The sequence below is a fragment of the Ammodytes marinus genome, assembly GCF_949987685.1.
Source record: "Ammodytes marinus genome assembly, chromosome: 23".
NCBI lineage: Eukaryota > Metazoa > Chordata > Actinopteri > Uranoscopiformes > Ammodytidae > Ammodytes > Ammodytes marinus.
This window is the reverse complement of record NC_137227.1, coordinates 8,459,023-8,485,438: the sequence shown is the minus strand read 5'-3', so window position 1 is coordinate 8,485,438 and position 26,416 is coordinate 8,459,023. Positions and strand designations below refer to the sequence as shown.

The window sequence follows — 26,416 nt, the reverse complement described above, 5'->3', positions numbered from 1 at the left end:
TCTATCTATCTATCTATCTATCTATCTATCTATCTATCTATCTATCTCTTTTATTTAAACATTTTCGATGTCTGTTTTGTGTTATGGTCTGCACAGTTTGCTACACCAATTTCTGTTTATCTAGTCTAATTTAGCTTTTTTGTACTATGTATTATTGCACTGATATAAATAAATAAATAAATAATAGAAAGGTTAAAATATCAACACTGTAATGGTTTGACTGAAAACAAATTATTTTACTTCTAATGAATACAATTTGAAAAGGGAAGCCTGAGGCATTTTTTTATCGTAACATTTTTCTCATGAGGATTTTCCTGCTCGAACTCTGTATTAAATCTATTAAGTAAAAAACTTAAAACAGATGCATTCAACCACCAGAATACAATCTATTAATGTTATAGCAGTGGTTGGAGAATTACTCTGATCCTGTAGGCTACTTTAGTAGAAATACTAATACTACGCTGCTTGTAATAATACTCAACCCTTAAGTAAAAATACGCAAGCCCAATTTAGTTTTTTATCACTATCAAAGTGATACTTATGCAGTAAAATTGTCCCTGTCAGTGTTTTACTATTATATGATGTTTTTGCATTAATGTAGCCTATTGTTTGTTTGGCTACTGCATTAGCATTCATGTTCAAAGCTCCATCTGATTGGAATAATTTGCCTGTCAACATTTGATCTGTATCATCCATATCATCTCTCAACTGTCCCATAGGCCTATATTTAGCCTACCTCTCTATCAATATATCTAAGCCTATGCAATATTTTGTTTCTCATTATGTGTGTGTGTGTGTGTGTGTGTGTGTGTGTGTGTGTGTGTGTGTGTGTGTGTGTGTGTGTGTGTGTGTCCTTGTGTGTGTCATTGTGTGTCAACAAATAAGTTCCAAATATGTTTTTATTGTAGGCTATGTTGAGGACCCCTTAGGTTGGGTGGTTGGTAGATTTGGCTAAACTACGTAAAAAGTAGGGGGCTACGTGTTGACGTCACACGCCGCGTTGGCTCGCAGAAAGTGGTGAAAAAGTTTTCAGAGCCCCCCCCCCTCCCCTTTATGTTTTTGTTGGGGGAAAAGTTGATGGTAGTTTGGTCGTGTGAATGTAGCGTACCCGTCGTTTTTCCGCCCCTCGGTAACAGGGGGAATGCGAGTTTTCCCCCTTTTTCGTGTAAAGTCGGAGAGCGAGCTTTTCGAGCGGCGTTCGCGGAGCGTTACGTCCTCTGGCTTGAGCCGAAAAAAAAATCTCAGTGGCCATCATCGTTTCACCTCTGCCGTCTCGTTAGCCACCGCCGAGCTAAGCTAACTCCCCAACAAAATTAACGCTACCTCGCCTCATAGTGTGTGTGTTTTCTTGTGGTTACTGCCAGTTTTGGGAAGAAGAGTAGAGAAAGAGGAAAAAAAAGCAACCGTAGAGATGGCGGAAACCAAAATAATTTATCACATCGACGAAGAGGAGACGCCGTATTTGGTGAAGATTCCCATCGCTGCCGAAAATATCACTTTGCTGGATTTTAAACAGGTCTTGAACAAGCCAAATTACAAATTCTTCTTCAAGTCTATGGACCAGGACTTCGGGTGAGTTGCAGTGATTTTTTTCTTTCTTTTCTGCTCCTTTCTTTTGCAGAGATCAGCTTTGTGGTATGCATGCAGAACGAGCGCTGATAAAGTCTGATGAAAGTTGTAAGACATAGTAAAGATTGCCTACACGACACAGGCACGTTGCGACAAAAGTTGCAAAACTATCCCAACAATAATGTAACATTTATTCCTGAGTGAAAGAGCAACTTTAGAATAGCCTACTTGGTTAAGTGAAATAAAAAACTGCAATCTTTAATGCCTGTTTTCGTGTCATGCAGTTCAATCTTGTGACATAATGTAGCCTACCTCGCAATAATTTACGATAGAACTGAAGATAAACTTGAATGAAGCCTGCCAGTCAGCCAACCAACACATCCCTATTTAGAAACTTGCAACGTTCTAATGACCCGTGATGGACAGACATCCCAAGTGGTTCTATAAATACTAAAGGTATGTAGGCTGGAGGAATTTCTCAGAAAACATCATTACAATGGGCAAAGGCATTCCCTTTTCTTTTCCCTAATCCTCCTCCCTCCCTCCCTCCTTCTTCAATCCATCATCTTGTGAAATCCTCCTGGCCCTTTTTCTTTAGGGGGGCTGCTGAAGCCAGGGTTTTGTCTCCCCCTCTTTAACACTTGGGCCATGCCATTCCATCCTTTCATTCCCTTTGGCTTCCTCTCCCCCCTTTCTCCCAACAACCTCTAGAAAAAGAGCTGTCTCCTCTCCTCTATCAATTAATCTTATTTTTCTCCTTCCCCTGTGTGGTTGGCTGTGCATTTCCCCGCAAAAGGAATGCATGATGTTGTTTGTGGTTTATTCGCCCAGTGAGCGACCCTTTAGGGCTTGTGTGTTAAATGCATTGTAGAGTGTGTAGATGGGTATTAACACTGGGCCATTTGCCTCTTTCCCTTCTCTGGATGGTAGCAGCGGCGCCTGTGCCAAACGGAGCTACAATATCAAACTCCAAAATGAAATGCATGAATGGCTGGCAGGATGAGAGACACCCCCCTGGGATTCACATCATTTGAATATTAATATCCACAGCATCAATAACTCACTTGTAAAGATAATCCTTTGGGGCGGGGGAGCTGTGGAAAACGTAACTTTTTTGTTGTTGAAATGACAAGTTGATTAATAGGAAAGGTAATCCACAAAAATGTGTCCTTGCCATTTTAATCATTTTAGCATAAATAAATGTGGTTTTCCAATGGTATGCGCCGCTTTCATATCCCTGTTAATGATGTTTGGTCATTCTCTGTTTTACAATGTTATGATGACACTTCATGCCCTGGGAACTATGACATTTCTGCCATATTGTGTTGGTTTTTACACCACAAACATATCGAACAATCATTTCTGTCCATAAAAACGGCCTCTCTAAAGCCTATATTGAATTGTATTAAGTCAACCTTTAGCCAAAGTTCTTGTGTAAATGAATTAAATTGAGTGGGCGTCCACTGTAATATTGTAATATTCTTTAGTGATGCAACTCATGATAATTACTCTCTAATTATTAATCTACAAATCAGATTTATAAATATAAATATTATAGACAGTAGGCACAATTGTTATTATAATACAATACAGTTCAACATCACTACAAACTGCTGCTGCCTACACAATGAATCAACACATCTCTAATGTTTGGACATTTCTTACATTCATGAAGGTTGGATTTATTGCAGGTCTGTTGGATTAGTTTTAGAAACCTTGGCCCAATAAACTGGCAAATGTGTGTGTAAAACTAGTAGTTACCATGTAAAGCCATTATCTGCTACTTCTGTCTGCACAGTAAATATCTCTAGAGCCCTTCCCTTTTACACCCTAATGGCCTCCATTGATTATTTCAACTCCCACCAGCCTTACCACAATCACCAGTGTCATTTCCAAGTTAGGCTGTCAAATTAAGAGCTTGTCCCCTTGTGCAGGCGGACAGGCTGTGATTACATTAAAACACTGTGTGCTTGTAAGTGAGCACACAATGTTTGGCTTTTTCCAAAGGCAAAAAAAAAGAAAGTGTTCATATATAAAAAATAAAAAAAACCCACGCCAACCTCTCAAGGGAACTCTTTCAAAGTGAATAGTTAACTTTTGTTAACTTTAAAGATACTGGCAATCACACTCTCTCTCATTTGAATACCTCCAAGTGAGTTCAGATGAAACATTTCAAACATAGCTCTCACAGCCAGCTGTCCAATCAAAGCAGGGGCAGTTTTTTTTTTTTTTTTTCTTCTCTTCTTTCCCCCCAAACACTATTACACACTCACTCCATTCCGGGCCCAGGAGAGGAGAGTGTGTAATATAGCGTGTGTTTTCATTTGCCCTGGTCTGAGGCCAGCTGTCCAACCATAGAGCTGTGTGTGTGGCGCTGGTGGAAGGTGGTGGTGGTGGGGGGGAGGGTCCATGGATCAGAGGAAGGCCAGGGCCCGGCACTGCAAACCTGGGGTTGGACAGAGGCCATGAGCTGGGTGTCTGGGGGGGGATGACCATGGTTATTAAATATTCTTCTGCTAATGGAGCTGTAGAAGTAAGATTCATTGTAAGGGAAGGAGATGCCGGTCTCCGGGTTGAAGGAATTTGATGGCAGGCAAGGGACTGAAAAAAAAAAAAAGTTAGGGGTGGAAAACTTTAGGTTGTGTAGCAGCCAATCGTGTAATAACAGGCAGATAACGTAAGAATTGTTCCGTTTTTTTAAAGTAGTAAAAGATGCTAATGTGGTAACTTGCCAATAACGTAATAAAATCTACTAACTTTTTACCCGTAATGTAATGACTTATTGCATCATTGGCTGGTTGCAATAGTAAGGGTGTCATGGTACTTCATTATAGCCTATCAATCAATTTGAATATAGTTATTACATTATCGACTCAAATTTATTCATTTTTTAAAAGATTTAGATTTTTTTTTACATTATGGGCAAAAACATTAATGTCAAGTTACTACATAATTTTCTTTTTATTCCATTAAAAACTGAAACATTATGACCCTATGTGACGTCATAATTCAGTGTTGTTTGTGCGTTGTTGGAGGGGTTTAAGAGTGTCCGTGAAGCGACTGTCGGCCGCGGGTCTCTTGTTTGTTGGAAGGGGCCGAGGAATGAAGAAAATTACACTGAGGAGAAGAATGTGGCATCTGTTCATCTGGTGTCTGGACGCAGCGAGGAAAAGGGGAGTTACATTAATCACAATACAGAGAGAAAAAATAGTTTGTCAACTTGCATTCAGTAGCCACACACCACACCACACCTCACCACACACACATACACACACAACCCTCAAACAGCCTTTTAAGGGCCTGTCCCAAAGTGAGAACTGGCCAAAATGTCCTCACTTTCCAAAAATGCCCTCATTCTTAGGGTCTAAATCTCAAATTGGGTCTCACAAAAATAGTTGTAAACACAAACACACACACATCTCTCTCAAAAGCAACAACATCTTCCTACAACAACAGTTCCCCACCAGTGCCCACAACAATCTGGGGCCGCGTGCTAACAGTCGCCCACAAAAACCAGCTCTCAACAGCTGCTTACCAAAGCCCAGCGGAGCCTGACCGAGCCTCGCGGATTGGAAACGGATGGAGCTGGAAAAAGCAAACTCCTATGTGTGCCCCAGCCCCTGTCCCAGTTCAACTACTGTAATAACATGGCGGAGGGGGGCTGCTCTGTGTGTGTGTGGGTGGGGAGTGGGGGGTTACACAGCTGAAGTCTAGTGTTTGACAAACATGGGTGTAGGACTAAGGATCAGGGAAGACCAGCCGGGCGGATGTGTTACCTTTTTGTAAGCAGTGGTGGCCATGTGTGTTGTTACTGAGGGGCTTATTGTGGTTGTGTATTTGATTTTCATGCCTATTCAATCCATCAGGTTGGGTCATTTTCAAGGAGGCACTAAAGCGATAGGAGTGTCTATGTGTGTTTATGTTCATTTATGTGGCTGAAAGCGTCTATCACTTACTAGAAGACACACATTTAGGTTGGTTTTTCTGTTTATTTGATACATGCATGGCCATTGTTGTGCTAACTCACAGCTTAATAGTGCGTGTGTGGTATTTTGGTAATAAGATTACATCAGAGTGTAATTCCAGTGACATTATTGTGCTTTCATTGCGAGTGGATTTTATTTTGAAGACGCAAAAAGAAATTTGTCTTATTTTTTCATGTCCCTTTCTACTTCTTCTCCATCACAATTATACGGCTGTTTGTTTTTTACCAGTTACTTCACAAATTAAGATTTTTTTTAAACAAAAGAGGAGCTCTTAAAATGTTTTTTTTTTCCAATTACATTATCCAACGTTTTATACAAGTAGAGCTGAAAGGATTAATCTATGAATCAATTAGCTGTTAACATTTCAGTTAACTCTAAATAATCATTAGTTGCAGTCCTAAACATAGTAGTTTCAAATTAGCTGCCCCGCCCCGCCCTCAACTTCCTACAAGATTTAAATCCCGCTGTACATCAGTTGGTTTGAGTAATAATAATCTTAAGAATTAGAAGTGCCAGGGGCAAGATTTTTCCACATTGAGTACTTGAGTTAGCCTGGAAATCCAAACAAGCCGCTGGCAAATTCAAATTTGGAGTTGATGAATAGTTAGGTAAATGTAAGTAGCAGACCGGGCTCGATGATGAAGGATCACCCTTTGAATAACCATCAGATCAAATAGAAATAATTAATACATATGACAGCCATCCTTTTTGATGTGAATTCAGCATTTTCTTTCTGTTGAAACCATTTTTTAAAGTTGAATGTAATTCACAGCTGTTATGATGATGTGGTATAAGCTCAAGTTTTGCCCGGGCGGATCATAAAACACCTGGTAACACATGTAAAAGGAATACGGCAAGCGAACGAGAGCAGCTTGTCCAAACATCTTTTTAGAGCTGAGCCAATGCATTTGATTTAGTTGAGCCATGCTGCTGTTGTTGTAGCTGAAAGTATTTTACTGTAATGTGCCAGTTGTGTAAACCATTTAACTCCCTCTCTGCAGTGTCAACTTTTTTTCTCCATGACTTGGACTAAACTCTTGGTGTTGTGTTCAGGCGTCATTCCCTTTATAGATGAAACATACTGTGTGCAATGTTATGGACCATGTATACATGTATAGCTCCTTAGCCTCACTGTGTCTCTACTTTTTCCAGGGTGGTGAAGGAAGAGATTTCAGACGACAGCGCCAAGTTGCCGTGTTTCAATGGCAGAGTGGTGTCATGGGTAAGCAATATGTTTTTTACATAAAAATGTGAGTTATCGTGGGGTGCCCATGGTGTAGTGGTTAGAGCTTGTGTCCCCCCCCCCCCCATAGAGGCTCTGTCCTCTTCACAGCAGACCCGGGTTAGAATCCAGCCCGGGTCGTTCTCTGCATGTCATTCCCCTCTCTACACCATTTCATCTCTGCCTATCCTAAACTGTCTAATAAGAAAAATATTTTAGAAATGAATAAAAAGTAAATTATCCAAATCACACTGGGGTGACCTTTTCTCTAAAATCTCTTCAGTAAATCCCCTACCAAAAGCTTCTGTGAAAATGGCAAGCCCTTGTTTGTATCTCAAAAGTCAGTCGACTCCATAGGCCAGAGTCTGAGTCAGAAAGCACTTTCCCTCTGCCTGTGCATTCCTCCAGACTTCCCGCTCCCTCTAACGAGCGGCAGTAAAATTAAGAAATTAAATCTCTAATTTGAGTCATGAGCTTTGCATGATTGTCTTATCATATTGCAGCATAATGGACTCTTTTGACTAGTTTTGACTTAAAAGTGTGTGTTTGGTCAATATCTTGGAAGGAGTAGAGATACTTGAACCAGTCAAACTGTCCAGCCAGGTACAACAGGAGTAGACAGGCTAAAAAGATCTTTTAAAAAACACCAGACTATAAAAGTGTTTGTCTTTGCAACCATGAAATGTTCACCCGTTATCTGTTACATTTAAAGATATTTTACAAAGGAAAATAAGTATAAGGGCACACTCGCACTAGGCCATCTGTACCATGTGCAGGTATGCTTGCCCACTAAAGTCTAGTTGGTTTTAAACAGTGTGAGTGCGCTGTACCGTACTCGAGCACTGCTGCACTACAGTTTTTTACATATATTATTAGATAGGCTAATAATAGGATTGGCTTGTGAGCCTACTGTGCCGACGCAAATTGTGACAATTTTTAGGCATATTAATCAGCAGCTGGTCCACCTCTATATCAGACGGACCACCTTAAGATCAGGTTAGTTTCATTTATGCTCATCACAAGGACTAAACATGGGGCTGACGAAGGGCATCTGGGCCTAGTGTAAGTGTGCCCTAATGCCTCAACGCTCGGTTTGTTTTGGCCTGCTTTCATTTGTATTTCCATTGTCAACAGATGGGTAGGGTCCTAAAATAAGCGAGCTGAGCCGCTCCTATTTCCGGTACTCCTCCGTTGGGGTACCAAGCCGTCTGAAAATGTGCCGAAAGGGTGGAGCTACACACTGGCATCCGTTGATTGGCTGGAAGAATAATTTCCGCATGACCGCCGTGTGTAGTCACCTCGGCAAGAGTGAAGAGTCTTAAATTTAGGGAACAATCTCTGTGTGCAGCTCTATGTTTATTGTGTGGAGTTTTTCCTCTTCATTGAATTAATCAGCCGGCTACACTGTGTCCTGCTGCTACGATATCACCATAGTTAGCGTTTGATCTCTGTGCATTTACCGTTGATACGCTCACAGTTCGGGGGGACTTTAAATATTGGAATGGCTGGTTGGTAGATACAGATACTCTGCCCGACTGACCCTGACTGGCGGCGGCTAACGTCTTCCAGCCTAAAACCCCGACCCGCTCGGTGGAAACCAGGCATAAGAGCCAAGTTGGGTACACATTTCCTAAAGTCCTTTCTTTACATACATTGCATAAATTGTCCTTCCATCCATTCTCATTGGTTACTGTGAAATCAATACATTTTTAGGGAGAGTCTTCCCCAAATATGTTTTAATATTATGCCCATCCATTTTTTTTTTGTCTCCTTGGGATTTTTCCTTCTTTTATTACATTTTTGCAGGCAACCAGCCAATACTTTTCTTAAATTAAGATTCCTAAAATAAGTAGCATAACTGTAGAGGAAGTAAAACTGTAGCTTGAATTTTTATACATGATTTAGGCACAGGGCATGTTTCTTGGGACTCACGTCGAGCCTGTATGTTCAGTGTTGTTGTGTAAGCCAATTGAAAATCCTCTTGTCACTGCATTGGTGTCATAGGGCTGCTGATACACTACAAAATCCAACAAGTGGTTGCATCTGTGCATTGCAGCCATGTTGAGCCAAAAGCTTTTAGTTTTCTGAGCAGATTGTGATGAAAACCAAATGTTTCTGTCGTGGAGTTAATGGATCTTCAAGCGTTGGGAGCTGTTAGCGCTTACAGTGCAGTGGGTTGCCAGGTCCATCCATACTCTTCCCCCCCCCTCCCAACAGGTTACATGTGAATAGAGACAAAACATGGGGATGGGGCCATGATAAGCAGGTCTGAAGCCCGAAAGCATCTGTTAAGAGCGTAAGAGAGAGAGGGGAAGGCTTAAAAAGAGGGGGAACAAAAGGGACTGATATGTGATCCACAGGCCCAGGCCGATGGAGGGATCCCAGTAGACCAGTGTTTCACAACCATTAGTGGGGAGGGAGGAGCAGGGAGGGACGAGTCCAAGGGGCCCGACAACGTCACTCCTTACAGGCTGACACAGGGGAATGCAACGCTTGAACTTGAGCACCAAACATTAAAAAAACTACGGAATTAAGTGTTGAAAATGCATGTATTTTGACATTAATAGTCTTATATTTTGTTCTGATGGTGAGACAGGTCGGGTGAAATAGGGTTAATGTTTTGACTTGTAGATATCATTATGAAACGTTTCTAGTTGATTACCTACATTAAAACAATTATCCAACTTTTGTGGAAATTTGCATCTCCTAAAGAAAGTAAAATCTAGATGTTGGATAAAGCCAGAGTTAACATCTTTATTTCAGTTTTGCAACATTTTAGTTTCCAAAAGGGTTCTGGATAGAGCCTGTATTCATTTTATAATTAAAAAATACTCTATAAGGGCCTATATGTTTTTAAGAAGAATATGTATCATAAATCAGACAATAAACATAGTGCGAAGAATGATACTGGAAAGTTTAGTTGATCTAAATGCTTGAAAAGTAGAGATTTGTGGTTGATTGAGTATTGAAGAAAACAATTAATTTTGAGATAATGGCCATTAAAGATGGTGTACAGGAGAAATATACAGACGCAAACAAAGTTTAGTCAAATAAACAACTAATTGTATTTTTTGGACCTTTTTAATTTACACTAGTCTGGAACAAGACATGTTATGGAAGCAAAATAGACACAATAACAATGTTTCTGCCTGCAGTTTCTCACCTAAACTCCATCTTATTCCCTTCCTGTGTGGGTTTCAATGGTTCGGGTAATCGGATGCTGTATGGCATTCATCCTAATTTGTGTGTGTGTGTGTGTGTGTGTGTGTGTGTGTGTGTGTGTGTGTGTGTGTGTGTGTGTGTGTGTGTGTGTGTGTGTGTGTGTGTGTGTGTGTGTGTGTGTGTGTGTGTGTGTGTGTGTGTGTGTGTGTGTGTGTGTGTGTGTGTGTGTGTGTGTGTGTGTGTGTGTGTGTGTGTGTGTGTGTGTGTGTGTGTGTGCGCGCGCGAGCCCACTCTTGTTGTATAATGAAGAGAGACAGGTTAAGTGTAGGATAGCGTTTCAGTATGCCCTTGAGAGACGTCTATCTGAAAAGAGTAGAGTGTTTGTGTGTCACAGTAATTGACATCTTATCCTGTTTTTCCTTCCTCTGACCACCACCTCCTCCTCCTTTCATTCATCTCATTTTCTCACCCTCTTCTCTCTCTCTCTCTGCCTCATTTGTTTTTGGGCTAATCTCTCTCTCCACTGGTTTCCATCTCTCTTTCTCAGTTGGTATCTTCAGACACTCCAGCAGCAGCAGAGCCCCCAGTGGCTGTGGTTCCCCCCGTGGAGAGCAGCACCAGCCAGCCTTCCCCCCCTCCTCCCCCTCTCCCTCCCCCACCGGCAGAGAGGACCGGGGGCATAGGGGACTCCAGGCCGCCCTCCTTCCAGTGAGCAATTTCATATTCTCTCAAGTCAAAAAGATCCATTTCCCCTGCACTTTAAAACTCCACACACACACACACACACCTACCTCTTTTGGCCCCGTGGCCTGAAATGTAGATTACTGTATCTTATCCTGAATATCTCATACACTCCCCCAGTGTCAAGTTACAACAAGAATAGCAACAATACACTACAGCGTTTCAACCCGATCTTAGTTGGGGGCCGCCCTTGTTTATTAACTTGACTTTTATATCTCCTATTTCTGGCTTGCACTTTTACATTTTAACAAGATAAAGGAGAACAACATGTCAAATAGTGTCTACAGTAAATTACTTTCTGCCCACTTCAATGCAATAAGCTCTAAACACAACATTAACTGATTAACTAGAAAATCCCGCAGAGATTTTTTTAAAGTACAGCCCCCCCCCTTATTTCTCATGTGGGTAAACGTTTTAGCAGTTGCCGGTTTACACTTCCAGTGGACACACAGCGACTTCAGCATTTCGTTAGGAATTAGGTTTCTGGCAATAGTCCAATATTCACTCTTTGTTTATTCTCTTTAGCAGCTAACCGCTCCACTATGTTGACAAGCTAGCCGCTAACTCTGTCTGCCAGCTGTAGTGTTTGCTACAAGTGCTGGGAATCCAAAGCGTATAGAAGGTTTATCAAAGCATTTGCATTGACATGACACCACAGAGCCTCGAATCTGCACCAACACAGAAACATTGCAGAAAGCAAAATGGAAACCTCTTCATTGTCAAACTATCCCTTTTCACATTCCGCACAGCGACTTTTAATGCAGAAATAGTGATTACGGCAGCTTTTACGGAGTGAGAAACCACAAGGAAGTGGTCATTTAGAATAAATCCTAAAACATTTACCACTGTCTGTAGCAGCATCCATGTTGCCCCTACTAAAACGTAAAGGAACCCGTCGCTGTAATTTGAATAAGGCCCGAAGTCTCCAAAACAAACTTAACTATCTATAATTTTAAGAGCTTCTTTTCCCTAGCTCTTTAGGTCCTGTGGGGAAACATGTTGTCTGGAGCTCTTAAAGTTTGGGTTTAGGGGTCAGAGGGAGTTCACACCCTCAGTGACAGCAGTCTGCTCTGGTTGGGTTTCTTATGTTTGGACCCTGGCTCTGTCTGTGGCTGAAGGCGGGTGGGCCTGATGTTTTTTTTTTGTTTTATAGAATCCAGTTTCAAATCAAACAATGTCTTTATAACTTTGGTTAAATGTGCGGTTTTTACAGCCGGCGGGGGGAATTAACCGCGTTTTGCCCCTTTTCTTTCCATGCTGTATCTGGACATGGATCAACACCGTCACTAGCTCACACTGGAAAAAATGAAACGTAATTCAAATTGTAGGCTCTGTGTGTGTGTGTGTGTGTGTGAGTGTGAGTGTGAGAGTGTGAGTGTGTGTGTGTGTGGAGAAGGATCTCTGTCATTTTGCTTTTATCATGAACCAGCAGACTTTCCCTGTCTGTCTCTACCTGTGTAATCAGCACATTTGATAGTGATAATTTGATAGTGTGTGGGCTCACCCGGGCCTTTGCTTGTTGCCGCTTGCCTATTGGCCCGTTACCAGCTGTGGATGAGATGGATTGGTCCTGCTGATTCTGGCTTCTTCACTTGATGCTTTCAGTGATGCACGACTGTGACCAACAGTAACTATGCGGATACCTTAGAGCAATGTATCGGCTGATGAATTTCCCTGCAGCTGTTTTTTGGTATCTCGGTCATGTGGGCCAATAATGAACAAATAATGTAGGAACGGTGTCGCCATTACATAGTATTTCTACCAGCACATTTTTTACATTACAAAACGTCCCACTTAGAATGCATCTTTAATTTAATCATCTAAAATATCAATATTAGAATCAGTATGGCTTTACCGTAGTCTGCGTAATTAGTTGTAATTATTGGACTGTAATAGAAATCACTAGGAGGTGCTCTATTCATCAATTCTCCATATGGACACAACTGGATTACATTTTTATAAATCTTACTTTAGCTTATTTCTTTTTTATTTATTCCCCCCTACAACAGCCGGATTACCATTCATACAGTAGACTGAGTGTGTAACTGACATCCAACAAACAACTGTCAAGTGTCCAGCACTGTATTTAGGGTCACTTCAGACGTGCTAGAGAAATGTCAAGTATGTCACAGTGCAGTCAGTAAGTAAGTGTTAGGGTCATTGAAAACCATGTGTGATAATCTCTGCAGAGTGGATACATTTTTTAATGCTATGCGTCCTCTCCTGTCCTCCCATTTAGTGCTGCCATCTTCCCAATAATGCTGCTGCATTGCTATAGATTTTATTTTTTATTTATTTATTTTTTCTATACAAACTGAAACAATATAAAAGGAGTGCAATGCTTAACCTGTACACTGGACTAACTTTTAAGTCATATCATAAATATATTACTGTTAATACCATACAGTATCCCCAAAGGCTCCAGAGTAAATCACATTGGCCAAAATGTGTTCCAACGAAGCTGTCTGAGTGAAATTGTTTTGCTCTATGGTTGTTTTAATGCTCCTTTTGTCTTGCAGTCCCAATGCGACGGGCAGCGTGGAGACCCTGGACGAGCAGACAGAGACTGAGTCTGTGGTTTCCTTCAGGAGAGAGAGACCTCGACACAGAGAGGGCATCGAGACACACGGTGAGACCAAGCACATCAACTATTGTTATTTGTATTGTTATTCCCATGTTCAGTATTCTATTTAGTCTACATTTGATTTAATTTCATTTAGCTTTCTGAATGTACTGTATATTCTACTTCTCTCTTATCACCACTGTGTCCTTCCTTGCACTACTTTTGTGTTTATTTGTGTCTCTGGTGTTGCGCTCTTCACTTCTTTCTATATTGTTTTGTTGCGAGGAGCCCCGGGGACTTTCATTGCCAATAACTTGCTGCTGTGATTGTTAATGTGCATATGACAAATACAACATCTTGGATCATGAATCGCAGCACTGATGATGCTATTTAAAAAAATAAATAAATGAAAATGTGCCATCAAGATTTGTCTCGGCTCCCCAACAACTTAAAAAAACTGAAAAGGATTGTGATAGAATCAAAGGAATGTCGAGAAGCGAGGAATGTTGGTCATATTTAGAGGGAAAAGGCATTGTTTTTTCTTCCTCTGACTTGTGCCAACATGTAAAAAATTGACTCTGGATATCTTTCTGTCTTTTCCTCCGGGGGGGTTGTTATTGTGCGTTGGTGGTGGTGGTGGTAACCCAGCAGGGCCGCGTATGAACGGCCAGAGTCGCCTGGAGCGCCACCTAGCGGGCTACGAGAGCTCCAGCACCATCATGAGCAGTGAGCTGGAGACCACCAGCTTCTGTGACTCTGAAGATGACGACACCATGAGCAGGTGAGGGGGTTGGACTGACGAGCCAGAACCCAAAAGTGAAAAAAAAAAACTAACTCAACATTAAATACAACTGACCTATCATAAATCATCCAAATCCCTCTGTTGCATTCGACAAAATTTGATAAAAATACCTTTCCCCTTTTACTTCCTTGTGTTTCCTCGTGGTCTTCCTTGTGTTTGTTTTGAGCAGCCATTGTCAAAAAAAAAGAGAAAAGAAACAATATATACGGATTTCATTCTCAAATGCTATATATTTACTCTTCAAAATGTTCACCGCTTTATAATATTAAAAGGGCATGACTGGGTAAAAAAAAAAAAAAAAAAAACTCCCCTGTGTGCCCCATTTCCTCCCATGTCTCTCCACACTGTCTAATAAAAAGCAAAAAAAAAAAACGCCCAAATCTTTAAAAAAAAAAAAAAACATTTTAAATACATACGTTTCAGTTGATGAACAAGTGTTTCTCCTCTGACCCTTTCGCCTGTTGTTGCCCCTGTGAACTCGTAGGTTCAGCAGTGCCACAGAGCAGAGCACAGCGTCTAGACTTCTGAAACGCCACCGCAGACGCAGGAAACAGCGCCCCCCACGCCTGGAGAGGGTATGTACAATGGAGTCATCGTTTGTACTGCACATGATCTAACACCTATTCAAGTATTCAAGTGGCTGCTTTCTGTTGTTCTTCACTGAATCAAGTGTTCATCCATCCATCCATCCATCCTTGTCTCTCTCTTTGTGCTTTTATCGTAGAGTGTTCTACTGCTTTTGCTTTTCATATTGTAATTGGTTGTCTTGTATTTTTATGTGTACTAATTCTAATTGGCCTGTGTACCCTGTGAAGCCCTTTTTAAATGCTTGTATTAAAATGTGCTATATAAAAAAAGTAAAAAAAAAATAATAATCTTGTTAACGTTAAGAATAGAGAGCCACTGAAATGGTTTGCTTTACTAATAAGTATTGTTTTAAGTCTTTGTAGGGAAATCTCATATGGTCGTTAATTTTATTTTATTTTTTTACTCCAGGCATCGTCCTTCAGCAGTGTGACAGACTCCACCATGTCTCTGAACATCATCACCGTCACACTCAACATGGGTCTGTAAACTCCTCATATTTTTCCCTCCTGTCAACATCAGTGTTTTCTTTGAAGTGCTGAGGGGGATATTAAACTTAATCAATCTGTACTACGACATAGACTCTCATGTCTAAAGGCCTTTGTTTACCGGACACATCGCGAATAATTGGGAAGGTGAATTGCGTCTGACTATCGGGAGCGATGTCTTTAGAAAATTCGAAAATTGAGAAATAAAAGTTGCTGATATGGAAGCTTGTATTGACTCTATATAAGTTCGATAATTCTTATTAACGCGTGAATTGAACGTGTCCGCTGTGCAACGGTCTTAATATTGCATTGCACATTTTTCTTTCTCCGTGTGCTTCCCCTTTTAACACTTTTTCTGATTTCTCAACCACACAGAGAAGTACAACTTCCTGGGCATCAGCATCGTGGGCCAGAGCAACGAGCGAGGCGATGGAGGAATCTACATCGGCTCCATCATGAAGGGAGGAGCTGTGGCCGCAGACGGACGCATTGAACCTGGGGACATGCTGCTGCAGGTCAGGGACTATCAGCAACACATGCTTAAAACCAAAAGGCGTTACTTTTTCCTATTTAAATGAAGAAATACTAGTGTAGCAGACATTCTGAGGCCCATTTCAGGATCTTTCTCCATATTTTTACACTAAAACTGCATGAATACTGAATCAAATTGATTCAGATGAGGTTTTTAGGTATCCTGTTGATTGTTTTGTTCTTTTTTTATTAATCAATTGCTGAATCCTTACAGCTGTACTTTAATGTGTCGGCCTTGTCTAAAATAGTTATTTTTTCTTTGCAGGTGAATGACATCAACTTTGAAAACATGAGTAACGACGATGCTGTGCGGGTGCTGAGGGAGATTGTGCACAAGCCAGGGTGAGTTGCTGTTTTTCTCATTTGGGATCATTTTAAGAATGAATGAAGTCGTGTCCGCAAACAAAAGACCAGCAATAGTTAAGATGCTTTCATATTCCAGGCCCATCATCCTGACGGTGGCTAAGTGCTGGGACCCGTCTCCTCAGGGCTACTTCACTCTGCCTCGCAGTAAGTACAGGACTGACTGACAGACACACACATGCTCACCCCTTGTGGTGTTTGGCTGTAAATGGATTTAAATAGCATTAAATGTATTATTCCCAAAATAAGGCATTTTAAGTACTGCATTTCCTTACAAAGGTCTTATATTATTTGATTGCCCTTTTGTCGAATAAAATAAATACTGAACATCGGAGACATGTTTTCCAGGTATGGCCATGTAGAGTGGTCGTTATGTGACGAATGCGCACTTTTGGATTTTGTTATTAGGAGTGTTTGCACACTTTACAAAGCTATTGTTATATTAATTTGCGTATTATAATGTTCTTTATTAGAAGTACCTTAAAATGCCTACCGATTTTCCATTATAGCCTACCTACTATTGCCATTCAATTTCATTTGAAGGTGCATTAAAACTGTATTGAAAAGTCTTCAAATTTGGCTTAGAGATTGTAGTAACCGTGTCCTTCTATCCCTCTGTGTGCAGACGAACCGATCCGCCCCATAGACCCAGCGGCCTGGGTCAGCCATTCTGTGGCTATGACCGGAGCTTACCCCGCCTTCCCCGGCAGCTCCTCCCTCAGCACCATCACCTCCTCCTCCTCTGTCACCGAGACTGAACGTATGTGCTGCCATTCACCTCTCCTCTCACACCCACACCAGACTCTCTTCAAACTTTGTTTTTTAAGATGTTGCCTAGTTCCCTTTGCCAGTTTGTCAAGATGAAACGGCCTGCATGTTTTTTTGTTGTTGTAAAGTATCTTTTTTGGATGGACGTCTCCTTCCATCTTTCTCTCCATAAGACCTTGGCACAAAGTCATCTCCCACATCTGTCTTTCTCCTCTTGTCGCTGGTGTGATGTGATACATGTCTGCTGTCTGCTGCTTTGATCTGCTCTTCAAAGTTCTTCTAGTTATGACCCGGTTCACATTTCACCTCTCTGTCTGTCTGTCTGTCTGTCTCTGTCTGTCTGTCTGTCTGTCTGTCTGTCTGTCTGCACACTTCTTCCGCTTCAGCTTGCTTAAAAATGTTATTGTGTCGGGGCTCAGTCCTCTTCACAGCAGACCCGGGGCTAGGGTTGTCCTCTGCACGCCATTCCCCTCTCTCTCTACCCCATTTCATCTCTGTCCCTCCACACTGACAATACATTTAGAAAAATGCTAAAAAAAAAATCTTAAATTAAAACAACCTTTTTCCAGGTTTCGATGACTTCAACCTATCACTGCACTCTGACATGGCATCGGTTGCCAAGGCGATGGCGTCCCCAGAGTCGGGATTGGAGGTCAGGGATCGCATGTGGCTTAAGATCACCATCCCCAACGCTTTCCTCGGTAAGGCGCAAAACATGGAGACGAAGGCCAAAAAGAGAGTGTGAGAGAGAGAGAGTGTGTGTGTGTGTGTGTGTGTGTGCCTGCCTCACAGGACTTTACAGGGCAGCCATTATGTTCTCAGAATTAAAACCGTGTGACTAGTAGGAGGAGGGAAAAAGCAAACCAAACTCTGAATTAAGAACTTGAGTGTTGTGCCTGTCTTGACTGTACACATCTGTTAAATTGGAATCACCTGCAACTGAATCTCATGGAGTAAACCATGTCAGATACGTTTTGTGCTTTTTGAAATGAGAAAGTTTTATTTTTCCAATTTCTGAATTCAACGTGTGTTTCATCACAATACAGCAGCTCACACAGGCCATCACGCATTCAGCGTTGACCTGTAGTTATTGCTACTTTGAAATTATGATACTTTCATTGTTAAGTTGTTTTTGTGAGATCTGAAATTGTTACTTAATTTGCTCTGCTAAGTTCATTCCTGCCTTTACCACAAAACTGTTCGCCTGTTTGTGCGATATTTCTTGCATTTTTAACGTGCACAAACACATTTAAAGTATTTAATTTTTTATCGTGTTTTAGATTCAAATCTCAAACCTAATCTTATGCTGTTCAGTCCTTTTTTTTAAATGTTTTATACTACAGGTGCATCTCCTGAAAATTAGAATATCGTCTATTCAGAAAGTGAAACTTCCATATATTCTAGATTCATTACACAAAGTGAAATATGTCCGTTCTTTCTTTTGTTTTAATAGTGATGATTACTGCTTACCTCAAAGTATTAGACAATGAATAAAACCAATCAAAAAAATGATTTATAATACAGTAATGTCGACTTTCTTTAAAGTATGTTTATTCTAGATTCATATTAATGTATGTGTTATGAATCTAGACTATTTGAAAATTTCACTTATTGAAATAAATTACAGAAAGAAATGAACTTTTCATTGATATCATTTTTTTTATTTAGATGCACTTGTACATGTTAAGAAAGCATACCATTTATTTCACTTTTGTTACGTATCCTGGGCATGAAAATGGATCTATATGGGAGGAATGAAGTTGTGTCTTTTTCCTGCGTCCCACCCCCCCCCCCCCACAGGCTCAGACGTAGTGGAGTGGCTCTTCCATCACATCGAGGGCTTCCAGGACCGGCGTGAAGCCAGAAAGTACGCCAGCAACCTGCTCAAGGCCGGCTTCATCCGACACACCGTCAATAAGATCACCTTCTCTGAACAGTGCTACTACGTCTTTGGAGACCTGAGCGACTGTGAGAACTGTGAGTTGACTGGACAAGATCACTCGCACCAAAAAGACACATTTGGATCAGTCTGTAGGAATGTTGCGCTTAATCACATTTACAGCTTTTGGCAGACACACTAGTGGGCTGCAGAAGTGAAACATGTGACTTTACAGTTATGGATTCCTTTTTAAAAGTGCACTATGTAGTTTCAGAGGAGGGGGATTTGTTTACTACAGAGCCTGCAGTTTACAAAATATATCTTCTCTACATGTAATTACTGTGGCAACTGAAACCAAAGGTATGACTAGAACATTTTTGTAAACCAAACTGTGGGCCCTGCTGCTGTAAACAAGAACAGGCAAACTGTATGTTTTAAGGTAGCTTTCTTTCTTCAAACAGTGTTTCAGGAATATAAGTTTGGTTGTTCAGTTATGAGAATATAACTTAGAAAATGTTCACTTCTCTGACACACACAAAGCTACATAGTGCATCTTTTTAATGTCCTAATCCGCAGAAAGCCCTTGATTACAAACAGAACGAAACGACAAACTGCCTTCAATCTGTGCTATACAAAGACCAAACAAATGATTGTGATCGGCTTGTTTTAGCCTTATCTTAATTCCACACAACATTTCATTAATGCACGCGCCCTGCCTTTGTTGCCCTCCCCACACCCAGACATGGCCAACCTGTCCCTGAATGACAACGATGGGTCTAGCGGGGCGTCGGACCAGGACACGCTGGCTCCACTGCCTCTCCCTGGAGCCTCCCCCTGGCCCATGATGCACACCTTCCCCTACCAACCCTACCCCACACACGCCTTCTCCAGCCAGCCGCCTCCCTACCACGAGCTCACCAGCTACAGCTACGCCCCGGGCAGCACCGGCAGCCAGCACAGTGAAGGTAACAAACACTCACTCAGACACTAACTACTGTATGAATCAGGTGTTTATCTGACCATTTTCCAAAGCACATTTAAATATTTTTTTTTGGGTTGATTGATCTAATTAAATCTTCTTTAGTCGTTGCGGTACTAGTGTAAGAAATTACAGTACTCATGCAGTTTTTAACTTTTAATTTTTTTTAGAAGGACATTTTTTGTATCTTAACCCTTCCATGCTCCTTTAAAATAATCACACTTTTACACCTTCGACACACTTGTGTGTCCATGAGAAATGAGCCTATAAAAATGATATAAAGTAATATTTTTGTTAAAAAAAAATTACATTTTATTTTAAACCAGCATCTGAACTAAACATACATATAAAATATTAATGTATTTTTTTGTTAATTAACCCTTTAATTGACATGATTTGACAATCAAAACCCCCTTTTTATCGGTTGAAATATGCAAAATATGATTTATTTTCAAAAAACGTTATGTAAACTAGACTATTTCTGGTTTGGTTATTGCAGGCTAGTGTGTGTGAAAGATTAGCAGCAACATTTATCAATTTGTATTTTCTATTTTTTTGCAGTGCCATATTTCATAAAATACTCACACTTTTACACCTTCGACACACTTGTGTGTCCATGAGAAATGAGCCTATAAAAATGATATAAAGTAATATTTTTGTTAAAAAAAAATTACATTTTATTTTAAACCAGCATCAGAACTAAACATACATATAAAATATGAATGTATTTTTTTGTTAATTTACCCTTTAATTGACATGATTTGACAATCAAAACCCCCTTTTTATCGGTTGAAATGTGCAAAATATGTTTTATTTTCAAAAAACGTTATGCAAACTAGACTATTTCTGGTATGGTTATTGCAGGCTAGCGTGTGTGAAAGATTAGCAGCAACATTTATCAATTTGCATTTTCTATTTTTTTGCAGTGCCATTTTTCATAAAATACTCACACTTTTACACCTTCGACACACTTGTGTGTCCATGAGAAATGAGCCTATAAAAATGATATAAAGTAATATTTTTGTTAAAAAAAAATTACATTTTATTTTAAACCAGCATCAGAACTAAACATACATATAAAATATGAATGTATTTTTTTGTTAATTTACCCTTTAATTGACATGATTTGACAATCAAAACCCCCTTTTTATCGGTTGAAATGTGCAAAATATGTTTTATTTTCAAAAAACGTTATGCAAACTAGACTATTTCTGGTATGGTTATTGCAGGCTAGCGTGTGTGAAAGATTAGCAGCAACATTTATCAATTTGCATTTTCTATTTTTTTGCAGTGCCATTTTTCATAAAATACTCACACTTTTACACCTTCGACACACTTGTGTGTCCATGAGAAATGAGCCTATAAAAATGATATAGAGTAATGTTTTTATTTAAAAAAAATTTTATTTTATTTTAAACCAGCATCAGAACTAAACATACATATACAATATTAATGTATTTTTTTGATAATTAACCCTTTAATTGACATGATTTGACAATCAAAACCCCCTTTTTATCGGTTGAAATATGCAAAATATGATTTATTTTCAAAAAACGTTATGCAAACTAGACTATTTCTGGTTTGGTTATTGCAGGCTAGTGTGTGTGAAAGATTAGCAGCAACATTTATCAATTTGCATTTTCTATTTTTTTGCAGTGCCATTTTTCATAAAATACTCACACTTTTACACCTTCGACACACTTGTGTGTCCATGAGAAATGAGCCTATAAAAATTATATAAAGTAATATTTTTGTTAAAAAAAAATTACATTTTATTTTAAACCAGCATCAGAACTAAACATGCATATAAAATATGAATGTATTTTTTGTTAATTAACCCTTTAATTGACATGATTTGACAATCAAACCCCCCTTTTTATCGGTTGAAATATGCAAAATATGATTTATTTTCAAAAAACGTTATGTAAACTAGACTATTTCTGGTTTGGTTATTGCAGGCTAGTGTGTGTGAAAGATTAGCAGCAACATTTATCAATTTGCATTTTCTATTTTTTTGCAGTGCCATTTTTCATAAAATACTCACACTTTTACACCTTCGACACACTTGTGTGTCCATGAGAAATGAGCCTATAAAAATGAAATCATTAGATTTTTTTATTAAATTATTTTACATTTTATTGAACCAGCATCAGAACTTATCACACATATAAAAATATAATTGAGTCAGTCATGCCTTTCAGGCCCTCCAGCACGACCCTCCTTCCCTGGTTCCGCTCTGCGGGCTCACCAGCTGTTCGGCCGGGGTAGACAGACACCCTCCATGCGTATGCAGTTTTCACATCGCATGATGTGACCCACATTTTCAGCCCATATCTGGCCGGCTTCTTTGGCATATACTGCCGGAACTGGCAGCGCCCCCTGTACGGTACCAACTGCTCGTCGACGCAGACATCTTTATCTGGGTTGAACATCAGGGGGAGCCTGGCCGTCCAGAGATCCCACATTTCCCTTACTGCAGCCAGCTTGCCGTTTCCCCTGCGCCGCGGTCTAGAAAGTCTGTCATCGAAACGGATGATTGTTGCCAGCCTCTCAAATGTCTTCACGGACATTGTCGCCCTGAAAATTTGCCTGCCAGTCTCATGCTCCCAAAGGCTGCGGGTCGCTTCTCCCCGAGAGCGGTAAACACCGGCCAGCAGGAGGAGACCGATGTAGCTCCGCACGGTGATGTCATCAACATCCTTCCTGTCCCGGACCGTCCTGTTCCCGTGCAGGTTTGTATAAGCAGTGATCAGCGCCGTCATCTCGGGTGTAAAAAACAAATAAAGGTGTCTACGAGCTCATTGACGCGGGCCACAGCATAGCGGGTTGGTCCTGGAGTGAGTCCGGTTTCTGCAGGGAAGTACCGGAGCGTCTGGGCGTTTGACGGTGCCCAGTGGATGAGGCCGTTCTTGGACCCCCATAGCTGGTCCGGAAGAGCCTCCTCTTCCCCTGAATCGGATGCTTCACTGGAGCTGGCGGAGGATGTGTCAGGGTCCGGATGGTAGTCCAAGTCTGCGTCCTCATCCGCCGTATCCGTATCGGAGTCCGATGTGCAATCTGCCTCCTCGGGCTCTTCGTCCGTCTCCATGACCATAAGCCGCGCTTCCTCGGTACAGTATAGTCTCTCCATGATGCCAGGTAAGAAATCAGAAGCTTTTCTCCTCTCTACTAATGTAGAGAGGAGCATTGTGCACCTGTCTAAACAAAGTCTGCGTATATTCTGATTTTCACGGCGGCATTAACTTTCATGATCTGGGAAAGGACCTGAGTTTCATTTATATCAAAGTTGTGCAAGGGCCAGGGGTAGATGTCTGTTTTAAGTAGTTTGTAACAAAAAAAAATGTGGTGCTTTGAACTTTTGCATGAAAAATGCACATGAATGGAATGGTATGGATAAAGGCCATTTGAAAGCACCTGCGCTTCAACCCATTCGCTCATACAGTAATAAAGTGTGCACGCTGAAGACCCGCGCGCGTGCACATACACAAACTTTGATGTGCATTCATTCCCACACACACCTACTCGCACACTAACACAAGAATAATGCCCTAAAACTTGTGTAACGAGAGTAGGAGAAGGATAGAGTGCGAGCGCCCTATTTCGCAAAAAAACGTTTTTTTCTCCATTTGCCACATATAGTAAAAATGACGTCATCTCCAAAGAAATGCCTCGGAGCACACACTTGAAGCCCCAGGCCTCGATTGAAGTGGAAAAATTAGACATTGCATGTTTTATACTTGTTATTCAAGCAGGATCAAAAATAGAGATTTCAACGGATTTGAATGGGTTTCAATGGGACACACTTTTGTGCTTAGGTGTAAAGGTGTGAGTATTTGCAGTAGGGGTGTTTACAAAAGGCAGAACATAAAGTATTCATGAAAAAAATTGAGAAAACCCTAAAATGCACAAGCTGGCCAAATTATACACAATATAAGCAACAAATGAAAAAGATATGCTAGAAATTAAAATCCCAAAACACACAAGTGTGTCTAGGTGTGATTGAAGGTTAATGCAGTTGTAAGCGGGGGACTGATTTGACAAGTTGTCCTTGTCACATCTTGTAAATAAATAAAAAACACTTCATGGGAATAGTGGAATCTGGTGTTTTTAGAGAGAAAAGAAATACAGATATCTCAGGCTGGTTCTTTGATGGTAAAAAATTCATGTGAGACCTACAACTTTATGGAAGTGCAGTAAAGAACCAAATTCATGTCCTCACTTGCCTGTCCAGCCTCCCTCCTAGCTTCTGTAACTCATTCAGCATTTCTACTATCGGTCTTTCATCTAGAAATTAAGCATTTTTCTGAAGTTTACTTTCATGTTGTCAGACAAATCGGCTCCACTGCTATTCTTGCTATTAGAAAGTAACACCTTTGTGATTTTAAACAATTAGTTTATCTTAGTTAAACAATCTCTCTAGTTCATTTTTTTCTCAACCAGTTGTCATACCCCCCCTGTCAAAAACCCGTTAACATTGTTCACTCCTCTGGTTATTACAGCCATGTCTGACTTTACTGCAATCCCTCTTCTCATGAGGTTCATAGCAAATGGTGGCCATTAAAAGGCCAAAAAAGAATTTAAAAAAATGAAACAAAACAAGGATATTAGACTATTTTCCATGTAAAATTAAACCACTAGACACACATACAGCAGAGAGAGGGTCTGTTGAGGGACAGGTTTTTTAGTCATTAGCTTTCTTTTAAATGTTAATTCCTCACAAGTAGAAACTCATGCAATGGAAAGTGGTGACAGTAAGGTAGCATATTAATGATACAGAATCCACAGCTTTAATGCTGGTTTACTTTCCCTTAAGGTATTTCCATATTAACTAAAAGCCTTGTGTGTCTACTGTCTACCCCCCAGGGAGCAGAAGCAGCGGTTCCAACAGGAGCGAGGGTGAGCGCCGTCGCAGCACTAAAGGCCCAGGCAGCACTGTGGGCGGAGGGGAGAAGTCTCCGGCCGGAGAGGGAGGGGGCGGGGTCGACTCCCGCTCGCCCAGCGGCAGCGAATCAGAATACTCCACCCGCAGCAGCCTTAGACGGGGCCACGGCTCGGCCCCCAGCGAGCACAGCCACGCCTCCTCGCAGCGCTCGCACCACCACCGCATGCCCCAGCCCCCTCCCCACATGTCCCCCTACCCGCCGGGCATCCTGCCTTACAACCCCATGATGGTCATGATGGTCCCACAGCACCCCCACATGGCCGCTGCCCATGCTCTCCCCCACGCGCAGCAGATGCAACAGGCCTCCATGCACCCCGCGCTGCCCCAGCTCCCCTCATCCACTCCAGGGGGGCCTCCCGGAGCACCGCCTACCCGGGACCTGGGCCAGGTTCCCCCAGAGCTGACCGCCTCCCGCCAGTCCTTCCACCTGGCCATGGGAAACCCCAGCGAGTTCTTTGTGGATGTCATGTAGCTTTCTCTTTCACGGGCGTTGAGTTGAACATCCGTGTGAAGTTAGTGTTACGGTTCCCACTTTGTTTTGACGAGGATCTTGGTGGTAGCTTTTGTTGAGCTCACAAGGGCCTATTGGATTGAGGGCACTTGTTACAAAATGTTGGTGAGAACAGGGTTTTAACATTAACAAAGAAGATAAGACAAAATGAAAACACTATTGCTCTGACTATATGTCTACAAAATCTCCCATTCAAATCCACTACACAACACACATTTTTTTCAATCCTTAATCCAAAAAGACCAGTTGAATATTCTTATTGCAGTAGAGAGCTTGTTTTTCCTTCTCAAAAAAGCAATCTCTCAGTGGATTATTTTGAGTGCCTTTCAGAGCTGCTCAGCACTCTGTTTATTTGCAATCCTCAAAAGAGAACTATGATATTTTATTAGAGTAAAACGCCCTCCAAAACTAGCGACTGACGTCAGAGCTATCCATCCAGGAAGCGCACAGTTTAACACTAAAGGAGGGGGAGGGGAGGGGAGGCAGGTACACTGTGTACTTGAAAAGGATACAATCCTGTTAACATGTGGATCATCGTGCTGGAGTTTATGGAGTTCCTTACTCTTTTCATATTCACACTCCAGGTACATAGAATCACTCATCATGTGCCAGCATTGTTTGACAATGAACTTCTCTGTAAATATTATCTACTACTCCTATGTAAATGCAACAACACAGAACAGCAAAGCTCTAATGTGAAAAGAAAATAGGTCCAAAAAAATGTCTGGTGAACTTTGTGTTTTAGTAATCACTGTCTAGGCCTAGTCGTCAAATAACTCTTATTGTGAGGAGTTCTTCTCGGTATGGGACTGTAGAGGCTTAATGGTACTAATAGGTGAAACGACCAGATGCTGAAAGCGGTACTTTTTAGATCATGAAGTGTATTTCTAAAGTGACTGTGATCCAAAAGCCCTAGCTCCCCATGCTTATTTTTATGTTACTGACTCGCATTATTCACCCATTTCATTGTTTTGTATGAGTGACTATATAAATCATGTATAACCGAACTATTAAGGTGCTAAATGAAGATTCAACATTTCAAAAAGAAAAAAAAAGAAAAAAAAGACTGACCGTATCACATTGTTTGATTTCATATCGCCACCTTTTGGTTTGTTTATTTGAGAATAAATTTGATACTAAAGTACTGTTCAGACTTAATTATTTCAAAGGGGGATTCAAAAGCAAGTTTGTGAACTTCAACTGTCACACACACAAGGGGTTCCTTGATGCTTTGACTCAGACTGACTTCACATTGCTGGAGATGTCTGGAGTTTGGTTAGCATAACATTGGGATGTAGTTGTACAATTAGTACAATTTATTATTA

The 26,416-nt window shown here is 40.9% G+C and overlaps 1 protein-coding gene across 2 annotated transcripts; it reads left to right on the top strand.

Moving 5' to 3' along the window:
* The first annotated feature begins 1,061 nt into the window (after positions 1 to 1,061).
* Positions 1,062 to 26,226, top strand: dvl2 (dishevelled segment polarity protein 2). Of its 2 annotated transcripts, none has more exons than XM_080052346.1 (15): positions 1,062 to 1,572; positions 6,708 to 6,777; positions 10,487 to 10,647; positions 13,200 to 13,309; positions 13,895 to 14,024; positions 14,530 to 14,620; positions 15,042 to 15,111; positions 15,494 to 15,633; positions 15,915 to 15,991; positions 16,092 to 16,159; positions 16,638 to 16,772; positions 17,350 to 17,481; positions 18,581 to 18,757; positions 19,400 to 19,624; positions 24,502 to 26,226. In XM_080052346.1, the coding sequence occupies exons 1-15, from the start codon at positions 1,412 to 1,414 to the stop codon at positions 25,050 to 25,052; spliced, it is 2,298 nt and encodes a 765-aa protein (XP_079908472.1). In that variant the 5' UTR covers positions 1,062 to 1,411; the 3' UTR covers positions 25,053 to 26,226. The 2 variants fall into 2 exon arrangements, with proteins under 2 accessions (XP_079908472.1, XP_079908471.1); XM_080052345.1 differs by having other exon boundaries at positions 13,892 to 14,024.
* The last annotated feature ends 190 nt before the right edge of the window (positions 26,227 to 26,416 follow it).